This window comes from Callionymus lyra, chromosome 13 (assembly GCF_982586985.1).
Source record: "Callionymus lyra chromosome 13, fCalLyr1.hap1.1, whole genome shotgun sequence".
In the NCBI taxonomy this organism is placed as follows: domain Eukaryota; kingdom Metazoa; phylum Chordata; class Actinopteri; order Syngnathiformes; family Callionymidae; genus Callionymus; species Callionymus lyra.
The window spans coordinates 9,921,200-9,943,158 of record NC_141830.1 but is presented as its reverse complement, the minus strand read 5'-3'; the positions used below and the strand labels follow the sequence as shown (position 1 = coordinate 9,943,158).

The window sequence follows — 21,959 nt, the reverse complement described above, 5'->3', positions numbered from 1 at the left end:
ATCTATCATGATATTCCGTCCGCCTCTCTTCAGCAGCTCCACAGTTCAAGTTCAAGCAGACATTTATTCATCCCGAATCGTTACCGCGAGTCAAAGGTTAGTCTGAGACTCTTTAAGTGGGACGGCGTGACTCTCGCCCTCTGCCATCTCAAAAATCCGAGGCCCCTCCGTCCGTCTCCCCCTCTTTGTAGCTCCTCCGGGGAGTCATTAGTTGCACCTCCTCCCATTATTCCCCTGACCTCTGACCCCGGGGCGATAACACCTGGTTTTCGATTTATCCCTCCGGCGAGGCTGGCGGGCGGGTGTTGTGTCGTCGTCGTCCGCCTCGACGTCACGGCTCTTACTTCGATTGAATATTAATTCCAAAGTGTTTGCTGACTCACCTCCTTCCCTGACGCTCCGATCGATGCCCCAATTTATTTAAGATGTGGGGCGCACAGATGTGGGGTTTTTAAGTATCGGCGGCGCCGCCTTCATGAGACGGATGATGTCGCGGGAGGGACGAGGAGGTTGACGTTCTTCAGAGCGACCAGACTTTGACGTGGACGAGGCAATAACCGGGAACATTAGGGAAGCAAGAGCTGCCATTAGCTGATTGAAAATAAAGGATTCTCAGAGGCAGTGGACAGTACTTTCTCCTCGTGATGGTTCGGTGTTAAGAGTACATAACGTTTTATTGGGTCAAAGGTTAAGCACCGAACGAACGTCACTAGTTTTTTTTTTTCTTCTTCCCCCCTTTTGAAATATTCTATTAGGTGTCAAACTGGTCCAGAAAAAGGGCCGAGCCGGTACAGGTTTTGGATCCAACCAGTCAAGCACATATAGTTGAACCAATCAGGCGTCTGAAGACAGTAATCAATTGATTAACAGTCAGGTGTTGCTCGTTTAAGCCGACACATGATTCGTTAACTCATGTGTGCTTGACTGGTTGGAACAAAAACCTGCACCGTCTCGGCCCTTTTCCGGACCAGTTTGACACCCCAACGGCATGGAACCTTTCCAGGAGCCTCCAGTGATCTTAATCGGCTCGACTCGAGGACTGTTTTCATCCCACAAAAAATTGCTTGAAGTTTTTTGTTAAAGTCATGATTTGGAGATTTAGATTTGCCGAGGTTTGACAAATTTTGGTTCAAAAGTTTGCAAACGTACCGAATCTGGTTGTGTGTTTTATTTTTGCCTTCAAATGGAATGAATCAATCTGAGGACTCATTATGAATCTTTAGATTTTCCTGGAGAAAACCTCTGCTTTAAGGGCCTTGTTTATAGTAGTAAATCAGTGCCATCAGAATATTGAATAAAAATGTGTTGATTGAAATGTATAAAGCCTTTTATTTTGAGCATGAAATTATTACTGGCAATATTGGAATTTAATAGTTTTATATTGAAAGTTTAAATTTGTTTCTCCTGAATAATGGAATTCAAATGTTTATTTAATGAATATTTATGTTTGTTTTTATCTAATTTACACGTCGTTTTACATCCCTTATTCCAATCATTCAAGAATACACGTTCAAAAATCAATATTTTCTGATTCATAGTCTTTTAACTTTAAGGTTAAAAAATGTTAGCCGAACTTTCAGCCAATCATTAAAGCCTTAATTTCGACCATTCAATATTCTGATGGCACTGATGTACTTCCATACTCTTGGGCTGGAATCAGACTTTTCATTTACTAAAGCTTTCCTCAAAAAAAACCTTTTTTTTATTTATTTATAAATGGATGATTCAACAAAAACACTCAATGGACAGAGTGAAAAAATGCCCTTTGGTTCAATTTTTTAATTAGCAGAAGCTGCTCGTCCTACACATGGATCGCTTCTGGGAACATTTCTTATCCATTGAGTTATAATTATTATCACATTATTTCTCGTCCAAAAACAACGCCAGATCTGGTGTGAGTCACTGGGATGTGTAGCTGCTCACCCAAAACAAGATATGGTGTAAGAATGTTAAGGTTGCCTGTGAAGCACTTTGAAGAAAAGTGTTACTTTTTTTACTTTGTATCTTAATCAATGATCGCCACTATAATGTATATATATTCATTGTTAACCCCTGTTCTCTCAGGGTCATGATGACCACGGTTGCCGAAAACAAATGTGTTTGAGGTATCCCTTGTGTTATCTCAGGGTCAAGGTGACCCAGGGGCCCGAAAACAAAGGTGTTTCAGTTATCCACTGTGTTCTCTCAGGGTCAAGGTGACCCAGGGGCCTGAAAAAAAATGTGTTTGAGGTATCCGTTGTGTTCTCTCAGGGTCAAGGTGACCCAGGGGTCTAAAAACAAAGGTGGTTGAGGTATACCTTGTGTTCTCTCAGAGTCAAGGTGACCCAGGGGCCTGAAAACAACGGTGTTTGAGATATCCCTTGTGTTCTCTCATCGTCAAGGTGACCCAGGGGCCTGAAAAAAAATGTTTGAGGTATCCCTTGTGTTGTCTCAGGTACAAGGCGACCCAGGGGCCCTAAAACATGTGTTTGAGGTATCCCTTGTGTTCTCTCAGGGTCAAGGTGACCCAGGGGTCTAAAAACAAAGGTGGTTGAGGTATACCTTGTGTTCTCTCAGAGTCAAGGTGACCCAGGGGCCTGAAAACAACGGTGTTTGAGATATCCCTTGTGTTCTCTCATCGTCAAGGTGACCCAGGGGCCTGAAAAAAAATGTTTGAGGTATCCCTTGTGTTGTCTCAGGTACAAGGTGACCCAGGGGCCCTAAAACATGTGTTTGAGGTATCCCTTGTGTTCTCTCAGGGTCAAGGTGACCCAGGGGTCTAAAAACAAAGGTGGTTGAGGTATACCTTGTGTTCTCTCAGAGTCAAGGTGACCCAGGGGCCTGAAAACAACGGTGTTTGAGATATCCCTTGTGTTCTCTCATCGTCAAGGTGACCCAGGGGCCTGAAAAAAAATGTTTGAGGTATCCCTTGTGTTGTCTCAGGTACAAGGTGACCCAGGGGCCCTAAAACATGTGTTTGAGGTATCCCTTGTGTTCTCTCAGGGTCAAGGTGACCCAGGGGTCTAAAAACAAAGGTGGTTGAGGTATCCCTTGTGTTCTCTCAGAGTCAAGGTGACCCAGGGGCCTGAAAACAAAGGTGTTTGAGATATCCCTTGTGTTCTCTTATGGTCAAGGTGACCCAGGGGCCCGAAAAAAAGGGGTTTGAGGTATCCCTTGTGTCTTCTCAGGGTGAAGGTGAATAACCTCCAGGTCACGTTGACCCTGATATTAAACAAGGGTTAAGGAATTCAGCAACAGAGTTTTGATGGTGTCATCAAAAGATACACCGCACTTTTGTTGTCGTTACCTCGTGTTCCTACGGAGATTGTTTGTAAATATGTGAATTAAAATAAGTCAAAATAAAGACCAAAACGATTTAAGAACACGATGTATTCACAATATTTTCAACAGCATTGCTACTGAAGACTGTATCTGGCCTTTTAAGGAACCCGGAGAACGTTTAATTACTTTGAAAAAACTCGGCTGAGTCTTCAGAGGAACAGGGTCGAGAATTGTTTGGCAAATGGTTCTTCTGTAAGTTTTATGGACTTGGCTTCTTTCGGGCAGGAATAAAAAACTAGGACAGCGGATAATGTTGAAAAGTTCATTTAAAGTAGAAATCTTTTTGGCGGTTCGCCACCATCGCCGCTGCCCTGGAGGGGAGGCATGAGTGCAGGTAGTGTCGAGAGTGAGAGCGACCTGGTCAGAACTCCAGACTCTTCGGGGCTTTACCTTGGAAGCGAAGGAGAGAAAGTGGCTCCGATCGACTTACTGGTGCGTCCATGGAAATCTCAGTGGGAGGCTTAAGAACTTAACCCAGAGACGCGTGGACGGTCCGCAGAGGATGAACTAAATATATCAGGATTTCAAACAAGAACACGGTGCTTTTGCCAGAAACGACTTGGACGGGAATTTACATTTTACAGAAGCAGTTTCGAACAAACCTCAGATGGATTCAGTTTGGATGGAAAGAAGTGACTCCATTGAGAGCTAAAGGTCGCAGGCTAGGAGGGCGACATCGTTTTTAAAAGAAATGGACTTTTATATTTTGGGAATTTGGAATTCTTTGACTTTTAGCTTCGCTCTTATTTGTTAAGGCAAAGTCTAATTCTACAGATATGGCTTAATATTAGACCAGGGCCCGGGCTCTTAATGCCGGCCCTCCTGTGTTAATAGGGCCCTCGTGAGTGAAATAATGTCTAGATCTTGAATATTGCATAATTAAATTGAGCGTATTATTTATTTATTTGCCATTTTATGGTACTGTTCTTTTAAATAATTGTGTTTTCTTTTATTAATGTCTTTAATTCATTGATATTATATCATTTTTATGGTATGTACTGACACCACAACAAAAGTTTTCTGATTCTGAATTTTGTTGTAATAGTTCTGATAGTTTTTATTAATCAATCTTTAAATTATATATCACCATTTAAATGTGACCATTTCTATTTTACTTCAAAATAACTATTGAAGAGATATTTTTTAAGAGACTGACCACATAAAATAGAACCAATATTTTGTATTACACTTATATATTTATATATATTTGTGGTTTATATTCATAATCTATGAATACATTATATTATTACATGCTTTACAGCCACTGTCAGCAGTCAAAGTAAATAACGTGGACCCCATATCGGAATTAATAATCGATGACCTATGGAGTTACTCGGGTCTAGTCAGAGGTCAAGTGTTGTAATCTAAAGTTTCATTACACCTGTAATTTTGAAAAGGTGGCTGAGAAACCTGTCGCTCTCACCTCCACCAGAAATTAAATCTTTCACTCCCTCACTGTTCTTCCGACCTGATGTGGGTTTGCTTCTCGTCATGATGGGGTGTCGTGAAGCCCCCCCCCCACCCCCAACCCCCCCACATCCAGACTTCCAAACGGGAAGTCAGCTTTGGCCGCTCGTCGTTTATCTCTCGCCGCCTGTAATGATGCTGTGAAAGTGCTGGAGTCAGAAGTTAATCAAACAAGAGAATGTGTCATGAGCGATGACATCCACGAGTGATTGGCGCCGTTGTTCACGGGCAGGGATGCGGAGCCGAAAAAGCTGCTGCCGGATGAGTCAGACTCTCAGGTTCCCCCGCTTCTGCCGCTCCAGAGCGTGGCGAGGGTTTTTCCTGACGAGGCGTCGACGTTTCTGAATGTGGTATGAAAATGACTAAGTGAGAAATGTTGGACTCCTCTTGTGTTTTCAGTTTCTAGATGGTTTTTAATGGATGTTTTCTTGACTGACCTGTCGCCCGGGGGCTTCATGAGGTCAGAGTTAAGGCCTAACAAATAAGGAAGTAACACAAAGTTATGACTTTGTATTCTTTTTTATTCTTATTATAAGTCCTTTTTGTCTAAAAATTGTCAAAATAGACATTAAACAATACATTGAATAACATGTACTCATGTGACCATAGTTATTAAATCATTTATTTTCTAGTAAAATAAAGTAAATATAAATTATTTAAAGTTCAGGTTATAATAGGAGTTCAATTGTCTTCTATGTCTTCCCAGGACTGAGAGATTACATTTTCTATTGCGCCACATCTTCCTTTCCTCTTGTAAGGGATGTTGTTCAAACTAAAATACATAAAATAAGAAATTAAAATATATATTAAAAAAACTAAAACTACTGATTACATTATATATGCTAAACTTGATTTCTGGATGTATAATAGATACATGTGTGATTTAATCAAAAGTCTTCTCATTTTAATCTATTTAATAATAGTGTTTTAAATCAATAAATTCAATAGAAATTTTATGTATTTTCATTTTTATTTCATAATAGGGTGCAACACATTTATATGAAAAGGTAATTGATAAGAAAAAAAAAAGTAAATTACTTACTTACTAATTATGTTATTGTAAGAAAACACAAAAAAAGGAAATAGATTTAATACCAAAGGAATATATGTACAAACAAAAAGTTTGACATTTAGATTTAGAATAAACAACAAATGACCAAACAAATAATGGTCACAATATTTAAAAAAAATATATACATTTTTGTTTCAGGACTTCATGAGGGTAGTAGTACTGTAGTAATATAAGGGTAAATACTTTTCTTTCCTTTTTTTCATTTTCAACACAATTAAGACATTCTGGACAGTTGAACTACAGAAAATCAATAGAAAGGTAACAATGCTAAATGCTAATGCGGTTAGGCTATGTGTAGCGTTGTCAAAGCTAAGTACGTATGTCAAAGTAGTATTTCAAAGATAAGTAATGACTTTCTTTAAATTATGACAAATATTTGTTTGGTATAAAATATTTGATCATGTCTCTAATACTTTTAGTTTAGTTTAGTTTATTTGAAAGGACAATGTACAGTTTCATTAAAAAGATGGCTGCACCAGATTTAGCACAATGCTAATTAGCACAATGCTAATTTCCATCTGTAGTCCTCGTTCGAAATCATGTCAACACAAGATTAGTTCGAATATTTTCAGATGTAAATATAACGGCTACGTTAGCTTTTTAATAATAATAATAATAATATACTGTCCTCGCATTACAGCGACTTCTAGTCTAGTACGAACCACTGTTGTTACTGCTGATGCTCCAGCAATAAACCCATAGATCAAAGTGAAAGTATTTCCAAGACACGTTTTTTTTCTCTGCAGAGATGTGATGGTGTGAGTGGGCAGAGGAGGCGGAGGAGGGAATGAGTGACAGCGGCCACCTGACGTGACGTAAATAGCTGCTTTTTTAGAAAACATTTCAAGTCGGATTAAATGTGCCGAGTCGATGCCGCAGCACACACTCGAGCGTGTCTCTAAAGAAAGTGGATTTCTGCCACTCACACACACACACACACACACACACATCTCGGGTTGGCGATGAGTCAGAGGGGAGCAGCTGGAGTGAAGGCTCCAGTGGTGGAGGTGAGCTGTCACCATCTGGAGAAGGTCTCGGTCTCCGCCGCCGCTGCATAAATCTGCCTGTCGTTGACACGTTTGTGTGTTTGTGGTGTGTTTGTGTGTGTTTGTGTGTTTGTGTGGGTGTGAGGTGCCTCCAGCATGTTGGTCAAACCTTCCAAACCGAACGGTATGAATTCATCTGATGTTTTTTGTTGTTTATTCTCGATGCTTTTAGGCTTTTCGTTATTTAATTGATTGATTTTTGGTCCAGGTTGACAATATCAAGACAGTCAATGGACAGTCCCTCAACAGGGTTGCCAGATCTAGCTGAATTTTGCCAGGTCAAATGCGATTAAAAATTGTCTAAAATAACTATTTTTGGTTGATTTTCCGTCACTTTCCTTTTTATTCATATCTCCAGAGTGCAATACCTGCAACAAAATGTACCGTTAACCTTAGAACCTCTGTTTTTTTTCTGTGTATTCATTTAACTTTGTCCTTCAAACTATTCAAGTTTCACCCAAAATTCAAATTTCACTCATTTTTCACTCACCCTCATGTCGACTAAAGGTTGGGATTATTTTCAGAGTAATCCGTTCCTTTTTGGATTCATCGGCAAAAATGAAAATTTGAAATTTTGGCTGAACATTCCCGTTATAACCTTGGTTGCTTGATGATCTACTGACTCTTTCAAGAAACATCTTAAGACGTTTTTATTTATGCAGGTTTTTACTTTATTTTCTGGAACTCCTGTTGTGTTATCAGTTTTATCTTGACCTTTAAAGTATATACTTTATTGGATATTGTTTAAGCGCTTTGTGACCCTGGTCTGGAAAAGCACTATATAAACACAAATTACTTACTTACTTACTTACTTATTTGCCAACAGCGATTCAAAATGACACTAGATTAACAAATGGATATTATGGGGGCTATTACTGTTATAATTGTGTAACTCAATTTACAAATGTGTCACTCGATTTGTAAATGACACTAGTTTAACAAATGGATATTATGGGGCTATTACTGTTGCTTAAGCTTTGTAAATGCTTGAAAGGATTTGCAAATATATACGTGTATGTGTACGGTGACTCACAAGTGCGTAACTCAATTTACAAATGTGTAACTCGATTTTGTAAATGTGTAATTCAGAATAAGTATGCTCATATCTATAAAAACCGACAAGTCAAGCATCACAAACTTCCCATAAGTTTCAAAAAACATTTTGCGCAAGTGACTTTTGTGACAGTCCTGCATGAGCTGCGATGACACGTCCCACCAGTAGGGGGCGAATACGCCTCCATGCAGCAGAATAGAGTTGAAATGGACACAAATGAAATCTCTACATTCATCAACTTTGTGATGCTTGACTTGTCAGTTTTTATAGATTTGAGCATTTTTATTCTGAATTACACATTTACAAAGTTACACGTTTGTAAATCGAGTTACGCATGTGGATGACTGTAAACATACACGTATATATTTGCAAATCCTTTCACGCATTTACAAAGCTTTAGCATCAGAAATAGCCCCATAGAATGTCCTTAAAGATGGCGTCAAATTTACAATTTTTTTAATTTAAAACCTAAAACGCACTAGAGCCAAACTGTCAAATTTCATCTCTGGTACCTAAATATTCAAACTATCCAGTTGTAACCGGTTTAACAGTTTATACTAGTGATGGGTGGATGAGGCCTCATGAAACAACGCTGTAGTGATATGTGTCTTCATACAGAGGCCTCTAGGTGGCACTCGTTTGAAAATATTACCAGGTTGAAAAAGTAGATTATAGCCAACGATTATAAAGCAGAGAGTGACATCTAGTGGCTTTTAAAAATGAAGAAACTGTTCATGATACAATGTCTTTGCTACACAATTGTTTCACTAGGGCCTCATCAACCCATCTATAGTATTTACTTTTTGCATTTATAATCGTCACCTGTTTGACTAATCTGTTATAATATTTCCAAAAACGTTGATAAAAAGTTATTAGTTTATATTTTTATTAACCTACACAAAAATGTATAAAAACTGTATCCTCTTGATGTTGTGCTGCAGGGTCAGATTGTAGAAGACGCGTCGATAGTCAGGAAGTGTTCTGACTATTTTCCCTGAACAACAACTGTCTTGATCTGTTCTTTATGAAGTTTCCGATCGTACCCAACCTCACCACCATACGTCAACCTGGCTGTTTGTGCCTGTTACCAAGTAGCTCGTGGCTATCAAGGCATGGAAACGATACCAAAGTAGCAGATCAACAGCCATGTTGTGGAAGATTCTGATGCCAAAAAAGTTCCCATGACCATCTAAAATTTAAAAGGATGGGCTCCCCTTGACATTGTATAGTCGGGTAAACCCTTGTCTAGGTTGAGCTAAAGATGTCGAAAAGATCCATTGTTTTGTGCAATTGTCATCAGAGAGTCTTTGTGTTAACATGTTATAAACGTATGCCTTTGGATTTTCTAGTTTCTCGTTTCATTTGGTACAAACATACATGTGGGCTTCATCACTTTGTGACATCATCAGGAGTTGGTTGACGTGTGTTTTCTGTCCGGCAGGCCTCGCACAGGTAGAACGGTCAGTTCCGCTGCCGGGGTCAGGGGCCTCGCTCTCGTGTCGGCCCTTCGCGCTCGACTCCTTTAAAACACATGAGAGGGAAGGAACACAGACAAACCATGAAAAAGATATACATTGGTAAAACCGCCTTAAAAGTCCCGCGAAATGGCAGCAAACACCAAAAAAAGAGGTAAGAGACTCTCCCGGATCGCCTCATCGCTACCATCGTCTTCCATGTCTGTTTGTGAGTTCATCCGCCCACGAGGTGTATCCTCTCCAATGGACCGGCGCGGCCTCTTCCCGCCTTTGCCGAGTCCAGGAGTCATGTTGCCTTGTCATCTCATCTCACGGCGAGAGCACTCATTACGTCTGACTCAGCTCTCGTTCGCAGACGAGGTCACTAATGGGGTATTTTTTCATCCCTGGAGCCGCGTCGCCTAAACTGGCACTCTATTAAACAGCCGGCACCTGAATTCCCCTGCTAGCGCTGCTAGTTACACAAGGTGCAGGTGGAGGATTGTGGGTAATGGAGCACTTTATGCAGTCCGTGGAGACGCCCCGGATAACTGGGCCGCCGCCGCATCTCGCCCATTTACGTCGTCGCTATGTCACGTAAATAACGCCAGAACTTCCACTTTGTTTCAAGTGCGCCTCTTGATACACAACAATCTCCCCTGACGTAGGATTTTTTGCTGAGACAATAGGAAACTTTGACTTTTATGTTGGCTTTGCTCTAGAAAAAAGGTTATAATCCAGAATTTACTTTTTTAATTGGACATACTTAAAAAAAACTGTCCAAATTCACCACATAACTTTTACTATTTAATTACATTTGGATAAAAAAAAAAATACACTTATTTCTATTACTAATCATTGATGTGCAGGTTCATACTTAAAATAACAAGGTACAATTTAAATTGACAGATATTCAGTGAAGGAGGAACTATCAGACAGAAAGCAGGATTTCGGTGTAGCGGACCGATGACTCCTCAACACCAAACAAGTTTTTAAAAAGTTGTAAACCCCGGAGTAAAAGGGGCCCAGCTGGCTGAGGAGAACCAGGTCTGGGCTGATCACAAGGAACAGTTGGGAAAAACATGCCGTACCAGGAAGAAAAATCCCTGCATGTGGACATGGGAACCCTCCATATGGCGCGGAGCCTTCGGGGAACGGACTAGGGGTCGTCCACCAGCAGCTGCCTGAGGTCAAGAACCATGGAGACTGACATTCTGCAGGAGGGAAGAGGGCCGTCTGTTGCAGGGAAAAACACTGAAAAATATCTCTGCTGAAAAAACATTGTGAGTTGTTACAGTCACAGACACTTTCATGCGAAGTGCAACTAGCGATGACTGGTTAACCAGGTCTACAACTTTTTGACCGTTGTATGGATTCTTGGAACCTGCCGTTGCCCTCTCGGTTAAGGTATGTGACTGTGCTGAATCTGATGCCGTTTGGACAAATTGGCACCGGAGCATGTGACAGTCGAGAGCTCTGTAACTTGTCAGAATTCCCAGCAGGTGGCAGGCAATTCTACGACAGTCGAATCCATGGCAGACGGCGATTGCAGCTCACACCCTGTTGGAGTCTAAAGTGACATAAAAAGACTGTCTGAACGACATTCATTTGGCCATACTATGGTCCGTGGACAACCAAGTCTAGGAGACATCTTTATCATCGCCTTTTCGTCATTACCAGTATGGTCAGTTGGTACTGAACAACGTGGATCCGTACACAGGAGTGTACAAAACATGTCTACCAAGTACAGCCTCTTTTCATGGTAACTAGGTCCTGGCTCCGAAGTGAATCTTCTGTGAGTGGCCTAGATGCACTCCACTCCAGATTATATTCTAGACCACTAACAATTTCAAGCAGAGCAACGTGGGACGCAAGTATCTTATCGACTCCGGCCCCCTCAAGCTTTAGATTAAGCCGGAAACCGAAAGTGGAGCAGATGGAAGACTCAATTGACCCAATGCGAGCCGTTGGGGAAGCTACCAACCACAGTTACCTTAATAGTAATGCTGATCGTCCTCCTATCTATACTCTTACTACGGCCCTGGTTCTGTTCTGAAGCCGACAGGGTAACGCAACAATTTAAGGGGTGACTATCCTTATGTGGGTGATGATCTTTCATTGAGCATTGCAACCTTTCTTCCGCACTAAGGAAAATATACAGACATTTGAGGTGGGGTTAAGGCCTTTTATAGGTAAGGCCATAATGTCCCCTGCTGGGTGGCCAGGGCTTTGGTCAGCGCTAAGCCCAAGCTTTAGGGCGGTAGGCCCTAGTGATAGCCGGTAGAGGGCAGAGCACCAATGAAGTAGAACTAGATATGGTTCTCTGAATTAGCATCTATGCTCCTCCTCTCTTCACATTTGCATCATAAAAATCTGTTTAATTCATAAAGAAACAGAAAAGAACCGAATCTATTTCCATAAACACGCTTTTCTTTCAAATTCAGGACAGCGCTGCGCTTGAAGCCAAACCATTTTAATTGGTCTAAAAAAAGAACTTTAAGGGTCCCAACGGGGTGAAGTGCAGCCAGCGCGATGCTAAAAATAGAAAAAGATGGTCATTAATTATTCATGACAGACTTGAAGCAACTAGTCTTCCCTTCGCAAGAACCAACATCTGCACTTGAACGCATCACTGAGCGCTTTTCTGGCTCGGAAATGTCGATACAATAGCTTTTGTTGTTTCATACGTGCCGGTGTAGGTACAAGTGCTGTCCCACCTACAAGTTCTGTCCCCCCACTTCCTACGTGATGACGTCACACGCTGCATATGCGAACGTCTCTTTAAAATATTTTTTATGGGTTAAAGAAACGTCAACGGAACGTTTACATTATACTTTTTACCACACTTTAAACATTTATATTGACAAAAAGATGATCTTCTTCAACCTAATCACTTTACGTTCTTTCATTTCCTGGTCTGACGATACGTATGGCTTTGACACCAACAGAAGCGCTACATGTGACGAAGCCGCTGATTGGCTGAAGCTGTTTTACTAATAATAACGCACAACTGTACAATGAAATACAAACATTCAAGTTCCAAAATAAGTCTCTTTTCAAATAACAAAAATGTTGGAATATTCCCCTTTCAATAACTCTCTCTACCTGTCTGTAGTTCGGATCATAAACACCTCAGTAATTATTTAGCTTTCATTTCGATTTTTATCCCCGATTTAAATCAATTATTAAATGTATATAAGCGAATTATTTCGGAACTAGAATGTTTGTATTGTCATTGTAGCAAAGAAAGAGGCGCAAAACATTTTGATGTCTCGGATTCTAACACAATAGGGGAAAAAAGTTAAGTTGCTTTAACGCCTTTAATTGAACACAATATTTTCCCGTGTGAGAAGAAGAGGTCTTGAAATCACATAATTTATTCATTACCCATTTTTTACGGGATTCATTAAATTCATTAAATTCATTTAGTTGATGTTGATTAAAGATTAAAGTAAATACAATAAGCCAACCGTTTTTTTATTTTAACGCGTCATTTAAAACAACTTTTTGCAACCTAATATGTGTTTTAAAAACAACGTGCAGGTTTTCATCTTGAAACAACACAAAATAAAATTCTAATCTGTAAAAAACAACTAATTATATGACCTTTTAAAAGTTGATCTATTGGTGAATTTATCTTTATTTTTCAACACATTAAACAATATTTTTGTAACATATTGTAAGAATATGACGACTTTACTGTAATCGATCATCTAGATTTTACACACATTTCAAATAATCACTTTATTAACTTATAATCTTTCATATTCAATTCATATTAAATAATCATTGCCTCTCTTTAGAATCCGCTTACTCGGCTATTCGTCAGGTTAGGTCAAGTCGACACTGAGAGATACAAAACAATCTGTAGATGATGCCAGCAAGTCTGGTTCCAACAAGGACAAGGACAGACATCTGCATAAGTCAACTGATAAACAGATTCTCTCTAGAAGACAACAAACTGCCGTTACTTTCCACAACAACAACACGTGGCACGGCCATCTTAGAAGACAAGTGTCTTACCAATACTAGACTAGAGCCGTTTACCTGAATATTCATACTATAAAGATCCGCCAATTCGTTAGAACTTGCGATAGATCTCTTCTTTGCCAAGGCCCATGATCATGTCAGTTGTGTCTCTGACTTTTGCTATTTCACTAAACGAGCATTTTCTCTTTAACTCATTCCTGCGTCCGTGTCCTTCTTTACCACCACCATGTATCGATGCCGGGCAGGGGTCGGTTCATCGGAAAACAAAACCCTCAAAAAGAAATGTACACAATTTTTCAGCAATTAATATAATGTGTTTTTTCGCACCAAGGCGTCGACAAATGGCCGCCTCGTCTTTGTGGGGTCCTGGAAAACCCTAACCACAAAACCTCGGAGACCCTTTTTTTCCTATCCATGATCTTGTTAATGGCGAGAAAACGAGACGGTGTGAAAAGAGCGAAAACATCTCCAACTCCACCCCTCCCTTAGCGGCTGCAGGATAGGGTCATTACCCTCCTTCCTCTTCCTGTCCGTCAATACCGGGGTCCATTAAGCCGGAGCGCTCGGATCCGTCAGACATTTCCTCTTCTCCCCTCTTACACTTGCCCTTCTATTAGATGGAGGCCCAGGTAATGCACCGCGCTCTAAAAATAGTCATCATTGTGCTGTCTCACTGAATCACATGTGGTGTGGGGGGGACGCTGCTCGATAAATCCGAGCCTTCACAATCTATTCCTGTAATGTATTACACCGCTCATGTTTCACTCGTGATCACACCCTCGCCGCCATGTGACATTCCGCAGTGTTCCCGGGTCTAATGATCCCGGGGGCGCCGGCCCCGACCCAGGTCTTAATTACGGGGGTCCGTGTCTGGGTTTTTCTTTGTGCAAAGCACTTCCCGACTTCCCCTTCTTTTTTAATCGCACCCTCTCACCCCCTCGCCATGATGTCCTCATCGCCCATCGCACGGTTGCCCCGGAGAACAGTAATGGCCCGTTCTCCTTGAAGTGAACTAAGCGTGCAGCTTGTGGTGTGTGTTTTTTTCCGTGCGAGCAGCTCGTTGCTGGAGCAGAAGGAGGACCTCCGCAAGCGACTTTCCTTCACGACGCACAAGCTGGAGCTGCTGCAGGGCGAGTTCGACTCCACCAGGCAGTACTTGGAGACGGAGCTGCGCCGCGCTCAGGAGGAGCTGGACAAGTTCACCGATAAACTTCGCAGGTATGCTTGCATTCTGACGTTCAAGAGCGCAGAAGAAATCTAACCCTCGATCCACAGACTCTTTGCCTTCTATTCTGAGAATCCTTGGGGTCAAGGGCCACTACAGGTGGTGTCATAAGTAGGATGCCGGCTAAAAAAGGATGTTTGTTTGTTCTTCGATGGGCTAAGATAAGGAACAGCAGGAACAACAACTGATCTAGGACTAAAGCTGGTGGTGATGGAAAGGGATTTAATGGGAATAACGAGGGCAAATTGGGATTTATGAAGCCTCCTAAAAGAAAACATGACCCCTTGAGATTCATACTTCCTGTTTGGTAAATACTAGTGATGGTCTGATGAAGCTTCATGAAGCAGTGTGGTGGTGTTTAGGGGTCAGTAGGTGGCGCCATCAGTTTAAAAATGATGTGATGTTTCTTTGAAACAGTTGTTTAGTTGTTTGTTTTGCCATCTAGTGGACACTGAAAATAATGGCGCGGCTTCATGAAGCTTCATTCAGACCATCACTAGTAAATACAGATTTATTTTGGTCAGCGACCTTAACTGAAAAAAAAAAAAAAATGTTGGCCCCTCGTGTGATGGAGCACCCTTGCTCTAAGGCAGTGGATGGCAATGGGAATTCCTCAGGGGCCACATTTGTAAAGTGGCTTTTGTAAATTGCCATTAAGCAAGAATAAATAACTGCTTAAAATAATACGCTACAATTATTTTAGAGAATTTAAAAACAAAAGTAAATAAAATAACTTCTTTCCTAATGTTGTTTTTTTCTTTTTGGGTCATAATAGCTGAAGACAAAAGTCCTGATAAAATTCCTATAATCCTACATTTAGAGCTAAGTAATGAAAAATAGAAATAAATACAAGCTAAAATTGTTAGTTTCTCCGTGATCTTTGACCTCATGAGGGCCACATAAATACAGCCAAAAGGCCTATGTGGCCCCCGGGCAGAACTTTTCCCAGGGCTGCTCAGTACATTTAATTAATGTAGGACAGGGGATGTTAAAACTTTTTTTTCGAGGAGGGACACATTTGATGAAGTGAAGACAAGTGTGAACCAAATATGAAACCAAGACAACTATCCAAGAGTTCTCTCGCTCAGAACTTCAAACTATTCAACACAACTTCACAGACGGAAAGAAATCATTTAGGAATTAGCTTTTAAAAATAAAGTTCCATTGCTTTTTTGCTATTTCAATTTGCCTTTTTGTTTATTTTTTCTTTCGTTTAAATTATGCAGTGATGACCCTCTGAATCCTCATAAAATCTCCCCAAGGGCCATAAATGGTACATGACTGAAGTAAATAAAACTCTTAAGCTCTTATCGTTATGTTCACCTACAGTTGTACCAGACATTAATACTATTGAAGGAAAAATGGAAGCAAAAAAAGGACAATTTGTATGTTAGCATGTATGTTGCCATGACGATTTAATAAGAATTAAAAGGAACATCAAGCCAGGTGATATATGGAATAAAGAAAAGGAACATTATTATATAAAGATTATATAAAGTCAAGTAGAAAACAGCGGAAAAAAAGCTGTTGGTTATTCTCATGTGATAACAATATATTTGTGATTGTATTGTATATTTTCAAATGATTTGTTTTAGTGTGTGTCGGGTTGTTAACTCAAGAATTACAAATGGATTATTACATATGTGTAAAAATGGATCTTGTGTAGGAGACTTGAACTCAACGGTGACCCGAAAAATTCACTCCACCCTCCTCGTCAGATCTCTAACCTCAGAGTCTCACGACGCCAACTTGTGTTTTGTGTCGTGCAGAATCCAGAGCAGCTACTCCGCACTGCAAAGGATCAACCAGGACCTGGAGGAGAAGATCCACCGAGACGTGAGTGTGAGTGTGTGTGTGTTGTGTGTGACTTTGTTAGAGTGTTCAATTCTGCTTTGAGGTTTTGGAAAGTTCTTTATCGTCCCCATGGTCCGACAATCTTGTCTTCAGTCTACAATGTGATGTTTAATTCAGTGTGAGCAGGTGAATTGATGTAAAGCTGTCAATGGACAAATATGTATATTTGTCTTTTAGGATAGAACATTCTGAAATAAATATTTGATTTATTAATCAACAAGGGCCTAAAGCAAAAGCAAAATTTCATTTAGTTTCTTAAATGATTGGACATTAATAAAAAAAATAAAAAAAAAATAATAACAAAAGACTTTCAAAATATGTTGGATAATCCAAAATAACCATCAATAAAAAATATAAATAAATACAATACACAGAATATTATCACCTTTACATTTTCAAAGCTTTCTTTGTAAATTAATTGATACATTTAATATACAATTATAATGAATTTGGTTTTCAAAATAGGTTTCCTGGAACATTCTGAAATAGTTTATTACATTTATTTATAAATAGCAGACCTTTAAGAAAATAAATAACATTAAAATATGGAAAAAAAATTGAAAAATAAAATAAAATAAAGAGTAAAAAAAAACAACATGTTAAAGAATCAAAAATATCTTTATTTCAATAGAAAGTATTACAATAATAAGTGACAAACAATCAAAAATGAGAATCAATACATGAACCAGGTTCTAAACATTTTTATTTTCATTTATATTGTATTTTTGTCATAAATACATTCACAATTTAAAATATAAAAATATTTGTTGTTTTTTTGATGTTGTTTATATAATTACAAAAATATAATACTATAGGAATTTAAATAAAAATTATTAAAATGTAAAATGAAGCAATAATGTTAAATATTGTAAAAAAAAAAGAAGATAAAATATTAAGCTAAAGAGGTTAATGCTTTGCAAATATTAAATATAAAAGGAAAATAAGGATTTTAAATTTTACGTTTGAATAATGGCAATTTAAGTGTTTTATCTTTTTCTAGCTACGTTACTATTTTTTAAACGTGATTTCATTACAATAAAAGACAAAACTCCACAAAATCATTAAACAAAGTCACAGTCAAACGATGCGTTCAAGGTCCCTGCAAAGAAGAACGACACACCAAGCGTTAAAATTCCAAAATTACATTCAAACATGGCATGTTGGCGGCGGCGTTGACGTTAATTACAGCTCAGGACCACGAGTGTCCTCCTCCAGAGGCACAGAGCTGTAGCTTCTCACCTCCTCAACCCTCGCTTTCTTCTGCCGCTGCTCCACAATTACCTCGCCATCGCGAGCGCCGACAAACTGCTGCTACGACACGCGATCCCTCGATTAACTTCGGTCACCGAGACAATTTTAGTGAAAAGAAAAAAAATGTTGCTTTTTAATAATGACTCATCTCTCGTTTCACACTGAGAAACTCTCCGGCGCTAATGTGTGTTTACTCTAAACCCATGTGACCTTTGACCTTATGGTGGTGATTATAAGAGAGACGAATGTACAGGAAGTAGATTCTGTTCGTTCCCATTTTCGTGGAGTTTGTTGTTCAAATCAAGTCAAAGTTGTTAAGTTATTTGCTAGAAAAAGTTTTTAAACTTCCATTTCAAAAACAATTTTCAAAAAGTCGGTTTTCTGAGTGATGGTCGGATGAAGCTTCATGAAATGGTGTCATGTTGTTTAGAGGTCAGTAGGTGGCGCCATCAGTTAAAAATGATGTGATGTTTCATTAGAACAGAACAAAACAAAGGAAAATACTGCAGAGACCGCCATCTAGTGGACTCTGAAAATAATGACACTGCTTCATGAAGCTTCATCAGATTATCACTAGTTTTCAGGAAGAAACAGGAGTACATTGGTTTATGTTGATGACGACAAAATGACTATAAGATCCGTCTGGGTGAGACACCTTGCAGCTAAATGTAGACAAAACTGAAACTCTGGTGATTGCTCCTGATGATATGATTCCAGGGTTGAGTCAGTACTTGGGTGACTTAGGTCAGTCTGTCAAACTGAGCCTGAGAAACCTGGGTGTTGTATTTGATAAAGACGTCTCTTGTTCGACACTGACGAAAACTGACCAGAAACTGTTTCCTTCAACTGAGAAAAATCTCTAAACTTATGAAAATGTTGTCACAACATGATCTGGAGCTTGTAATCCATGCGTTTGTTTCTTCTCGTCTGGACTATTGTAACAGTTTGTTTTCATGTCTTAACAAGAAGGATCTGTCTCGTCTGCAGTTGATTCAGAACTCTGCAGCGAGAATTCTGACCCGCTCAAGTAGAAGAAATCACATTTCTCCGGTCCTTAAAACTCTTCACTGGCTTCCAGTTTCTTTCAGGATCAACTACTGGCTCTTACTTTCAGATTCTGTGGATCAGAATCTACTGATAGTTCCTCGCACACGGTTCAGGACCAGAGGAGATAAATCCTTCCAGGCTGTTGCTCCTAAGCTTTGGAACGATCTTCCTCTCTCTTTGCGCTTGATGGAGTCTACTGACTCCTTTAAGAAACACCTTAAGACGTTTTTATTTGTTCAGGCTTTTCCTTGATTTTCTGGAACTCCTGTTGTGTTATCATTTTTATCTTGACCTTTAAAGTATATACTTTATTGAATATTGTTTTGATTGTTTAAGCGCTTTGTGACCCTGGTCTGGAAAAGCGCTATATAAATAAAAATTACTTACTTACTTACTCTAAATATTAAAGTATAAACTGATCCATCTTCTCTCCGCAGTCCCAACATCATGACGACGAGAAGCGAGCGCTCAGCCACGAGATCATCGTGCTCAACAACCACCTGATGGAGGCCAACCTGACCATCGAGAAGCTGCAGGAGGACAACGTAAGAGCGCGTCGGTCGTCCTCCTTCATCTTCACGGCTCTTGGGGAAACATCTTCTTGTCTTTGATTGAGCCACTTTGTTATCCCCAATGTTGTGAATAATTCAGCCTCGCAAGATGCCGCTACAAAAGAGCTCTAAGTGGTGGAGACTCTGGAGTCTGTTTTACAACAAGATGAATTATTCACCAGTTTTGTGAGGAACGATCAAATGCAAACATTAAGGAATATTTTTCTGCAGTTTGTATGAAGCGGAGGTTTTTGATCTATCGCGTGTTGACTATGTCTTCGCAGGACATGTACAGGAAGGACTGTAGCTTGGCCGCCCAGCTGCTGCAGTGCAACAAGTCTCTGAACAGAGCCCAACTGTCTGAGGTCAGTCAAGGTCATGCAGTTGAAGACTAATGAAGAATCTGAGTCTCAGAGGAAGTCTTTGGTTCTCTCTGGAACGTTTGTGACGTCTCAGTCTGACACCGAAGCTCTCACTTGGGGAGGATGGACTTTGAAATATCTGAAGGTCTTGTTCAGGAGTGAGAGACAATTGAGCAACTTCAGTCACGAGCTGAGCCGAAAGGCAACATTCTAAGAGACGGATCACAGATACAATCAAAATCTTTTTCTCTGCAGTTTCTCTCTCAGTTTACGTGTAACGTTTTCTCATGAACTCTACTATTCAACTAGAGGATGTAAAATGCACTACACTTTTCTTTTAATTTCACATGCGTTTTAACATGAACCAAAGAAAAACACCAAGTGAATTGACGTTTCTAATTCGTAAAATTCAACTTCGGATTTTGGCAAAAGGTCACACAGTGTGGACATACCCTTGTCACCACCAATAGGATGCATAGTATGTGGAAAAGGACATTTTAACTCCTTTAAAGTTCATCCTAGCTAGAAAATTTAAAGCATTTAAAGCAAAAACTGGGACGTGCTAAAGAATAACAAAGGTTTTTGACGATCAGTGCCTTTTTGTTTTGTTTTTAAAAAGGAAGTATTTGCTGACTACAGTGATATTATCACATGCTCTTAATAATAATAATAATAATAATCTCTATTTATATAGTACCTTTCTTGACCAGGGTCAGAAAGCGCTTTGACAGCCATTCACACATACTGATGGGAGTAGGCTGCACCACATGGCGCCGAATCTTGGCAGTGTACTAGAGCTGCACCGGTAGTAAAATGCAAGTTAAACTAACAAAGTAAATCATAAACCATGAATCCACGGATGAAATATTTGTAAAATTATACAAATATGACTCACTTAAACTCATACAAATGTAGGCCGCGCAGCTCTGGTTCTACCAGGTCCAAATACTTAATGAACCACAACAACAACAAAAACAACAACTTAGCTTTCACTTGGTTTGGATCACCACAGGATGAACACAATACTAGGTACGTTCATTTAAAATTGCTCATGCTTAAAAAAAACAACTAAATATTTGAGCTGAAGATTGGAAGAAATCTGCTTAAAGAACAAAGGCTTTGTGATGAGTTCACCAAGAGGGTGTGTGTGTAAAAACAACAGAGCTCAGTGTTTCAAGTTCGGAGCGCACGTTGTGAGATTGCTATTTGTGTAACGTCGATTCACAGTTTTGACTGCGAGTGTCACTTACGGGAAGATTAGGTTCAGTCCAGGAACTATTTCAAGTCCAACAATGACAGCTCAAAACACCTGGATAATGAGAAAGTTAAAGTTAAAATAAAGTCCTGAATCGAAATTTTGTCTTTGTGAATATGTGAAATAGTGGAAATGAATCGTCTTATTAGTAGATTTATTATTCATTTATTACCGTGTGATATCATTGAAAACCTTTACAGTATATGGACTTTTTTCATTCCCATTGAAGCTGTTCATTCAAATAATAATACACTTAACATGCGTAGCAACCTTCAGACTTATGCTGTTAGAATGTGCTTCAAATGAGACATTTTAAAAACAAACATGATTCACCTAAACACACACACAAAAGAAACACATTTATTAGAATGAACATAAAACAGATTACATTCATCTCAATTGAGTAAAATAGAGTTAAATCCAAAGAAAAGTGTTTATTACTTAAAATGTGTATAGAAAAGTGAAAAAATGAAAATATTTCTTGGGAAAAAATGGGTTAAACCACTCACTCCTAGCACATTGTAATAATACTACAGTGATGAAATGAACAGAAACTGAGTTGCTAAAGAGTTAGGAGCAGTTTTGACACATGGGAGGAGCTTCCCCCGAATATCAACGGCGACGTTTGCTGCTAAAAATAAAGTGATGGATCATAATCGATTGTTTCTATTCTTCTATTCAAGTGTCATTAATCAGACAGCTGTTTCAACATTATTTCGGCTCGCCGTGTTAATGGCCTGATAATGGACTCCGAAAAGCGCTCGCTGTTAGATCTTAATGAGCCGAAGAGTTTTACCGCCATTTGTGACTCTTGTCATATCGCAGACATGCTCCGAAAAATCCTGGCTCTGGGCTGCTGAGCGCGTGCCGTCCTGCCGCCCGGGAGGTAGAGATGTGTGTGGTATTGATGAGTGTTTTCAACACCCCACCAGCTTGGCGGGCAGTTTCCGCTGCATCAGCCCCGTGTGACAGTTGGACGGTTGGACAGTGTCCAGGGATGGGGGGGGGTG

At 39.7% G+C, this 21,959-nt stretch overlaps 1 protein-coding gene across 3 annotated transcripts in view; it reads left to right on the top strand.

The window, feature by feature from the left end:
* The window catches only part of LOC148067296 (brain-enriched guanylate kinase-associated protein), a 37,411-nt gene that overhangs the window by 11,823 nt on the left and 3,629 nt on the right, over positions 1 to 21,959 (top strand). For 2 of the 3 annotated variants that reach the window (XM_087805810.1, XM_087805809.1), the window contains exons 2-6: positions 9,402 to 9,589; positions 14,461 to 14,622; positions 16,399 to 16,471; positions 19,219 to 19,326; positions 19,617 to 19,697. In XM_087805810.1, coding sequence (XP_087661936.1) covers positions 9,492 to 9,589; positions 14,461 to 14,622; positions 16,399 to 16,471; positions 19,219 to 19,326; positions 19,617 to 19,697 — 522 coding nt within the window. In that variant the 5' untranslated portion in view covers positions 9,402 to 9,491. The remainder of the gene's footprint in view (positions 1 to 9,401; positions 9,590 to 14,460; positions 14,623 to 16,398; positions 16,472 to 19,218; positions 19,327 to 19,616; positions 19,698 to 21,959) is intronic. The other variant, XM_087805808.1, reaches the window with a different exon arrangement.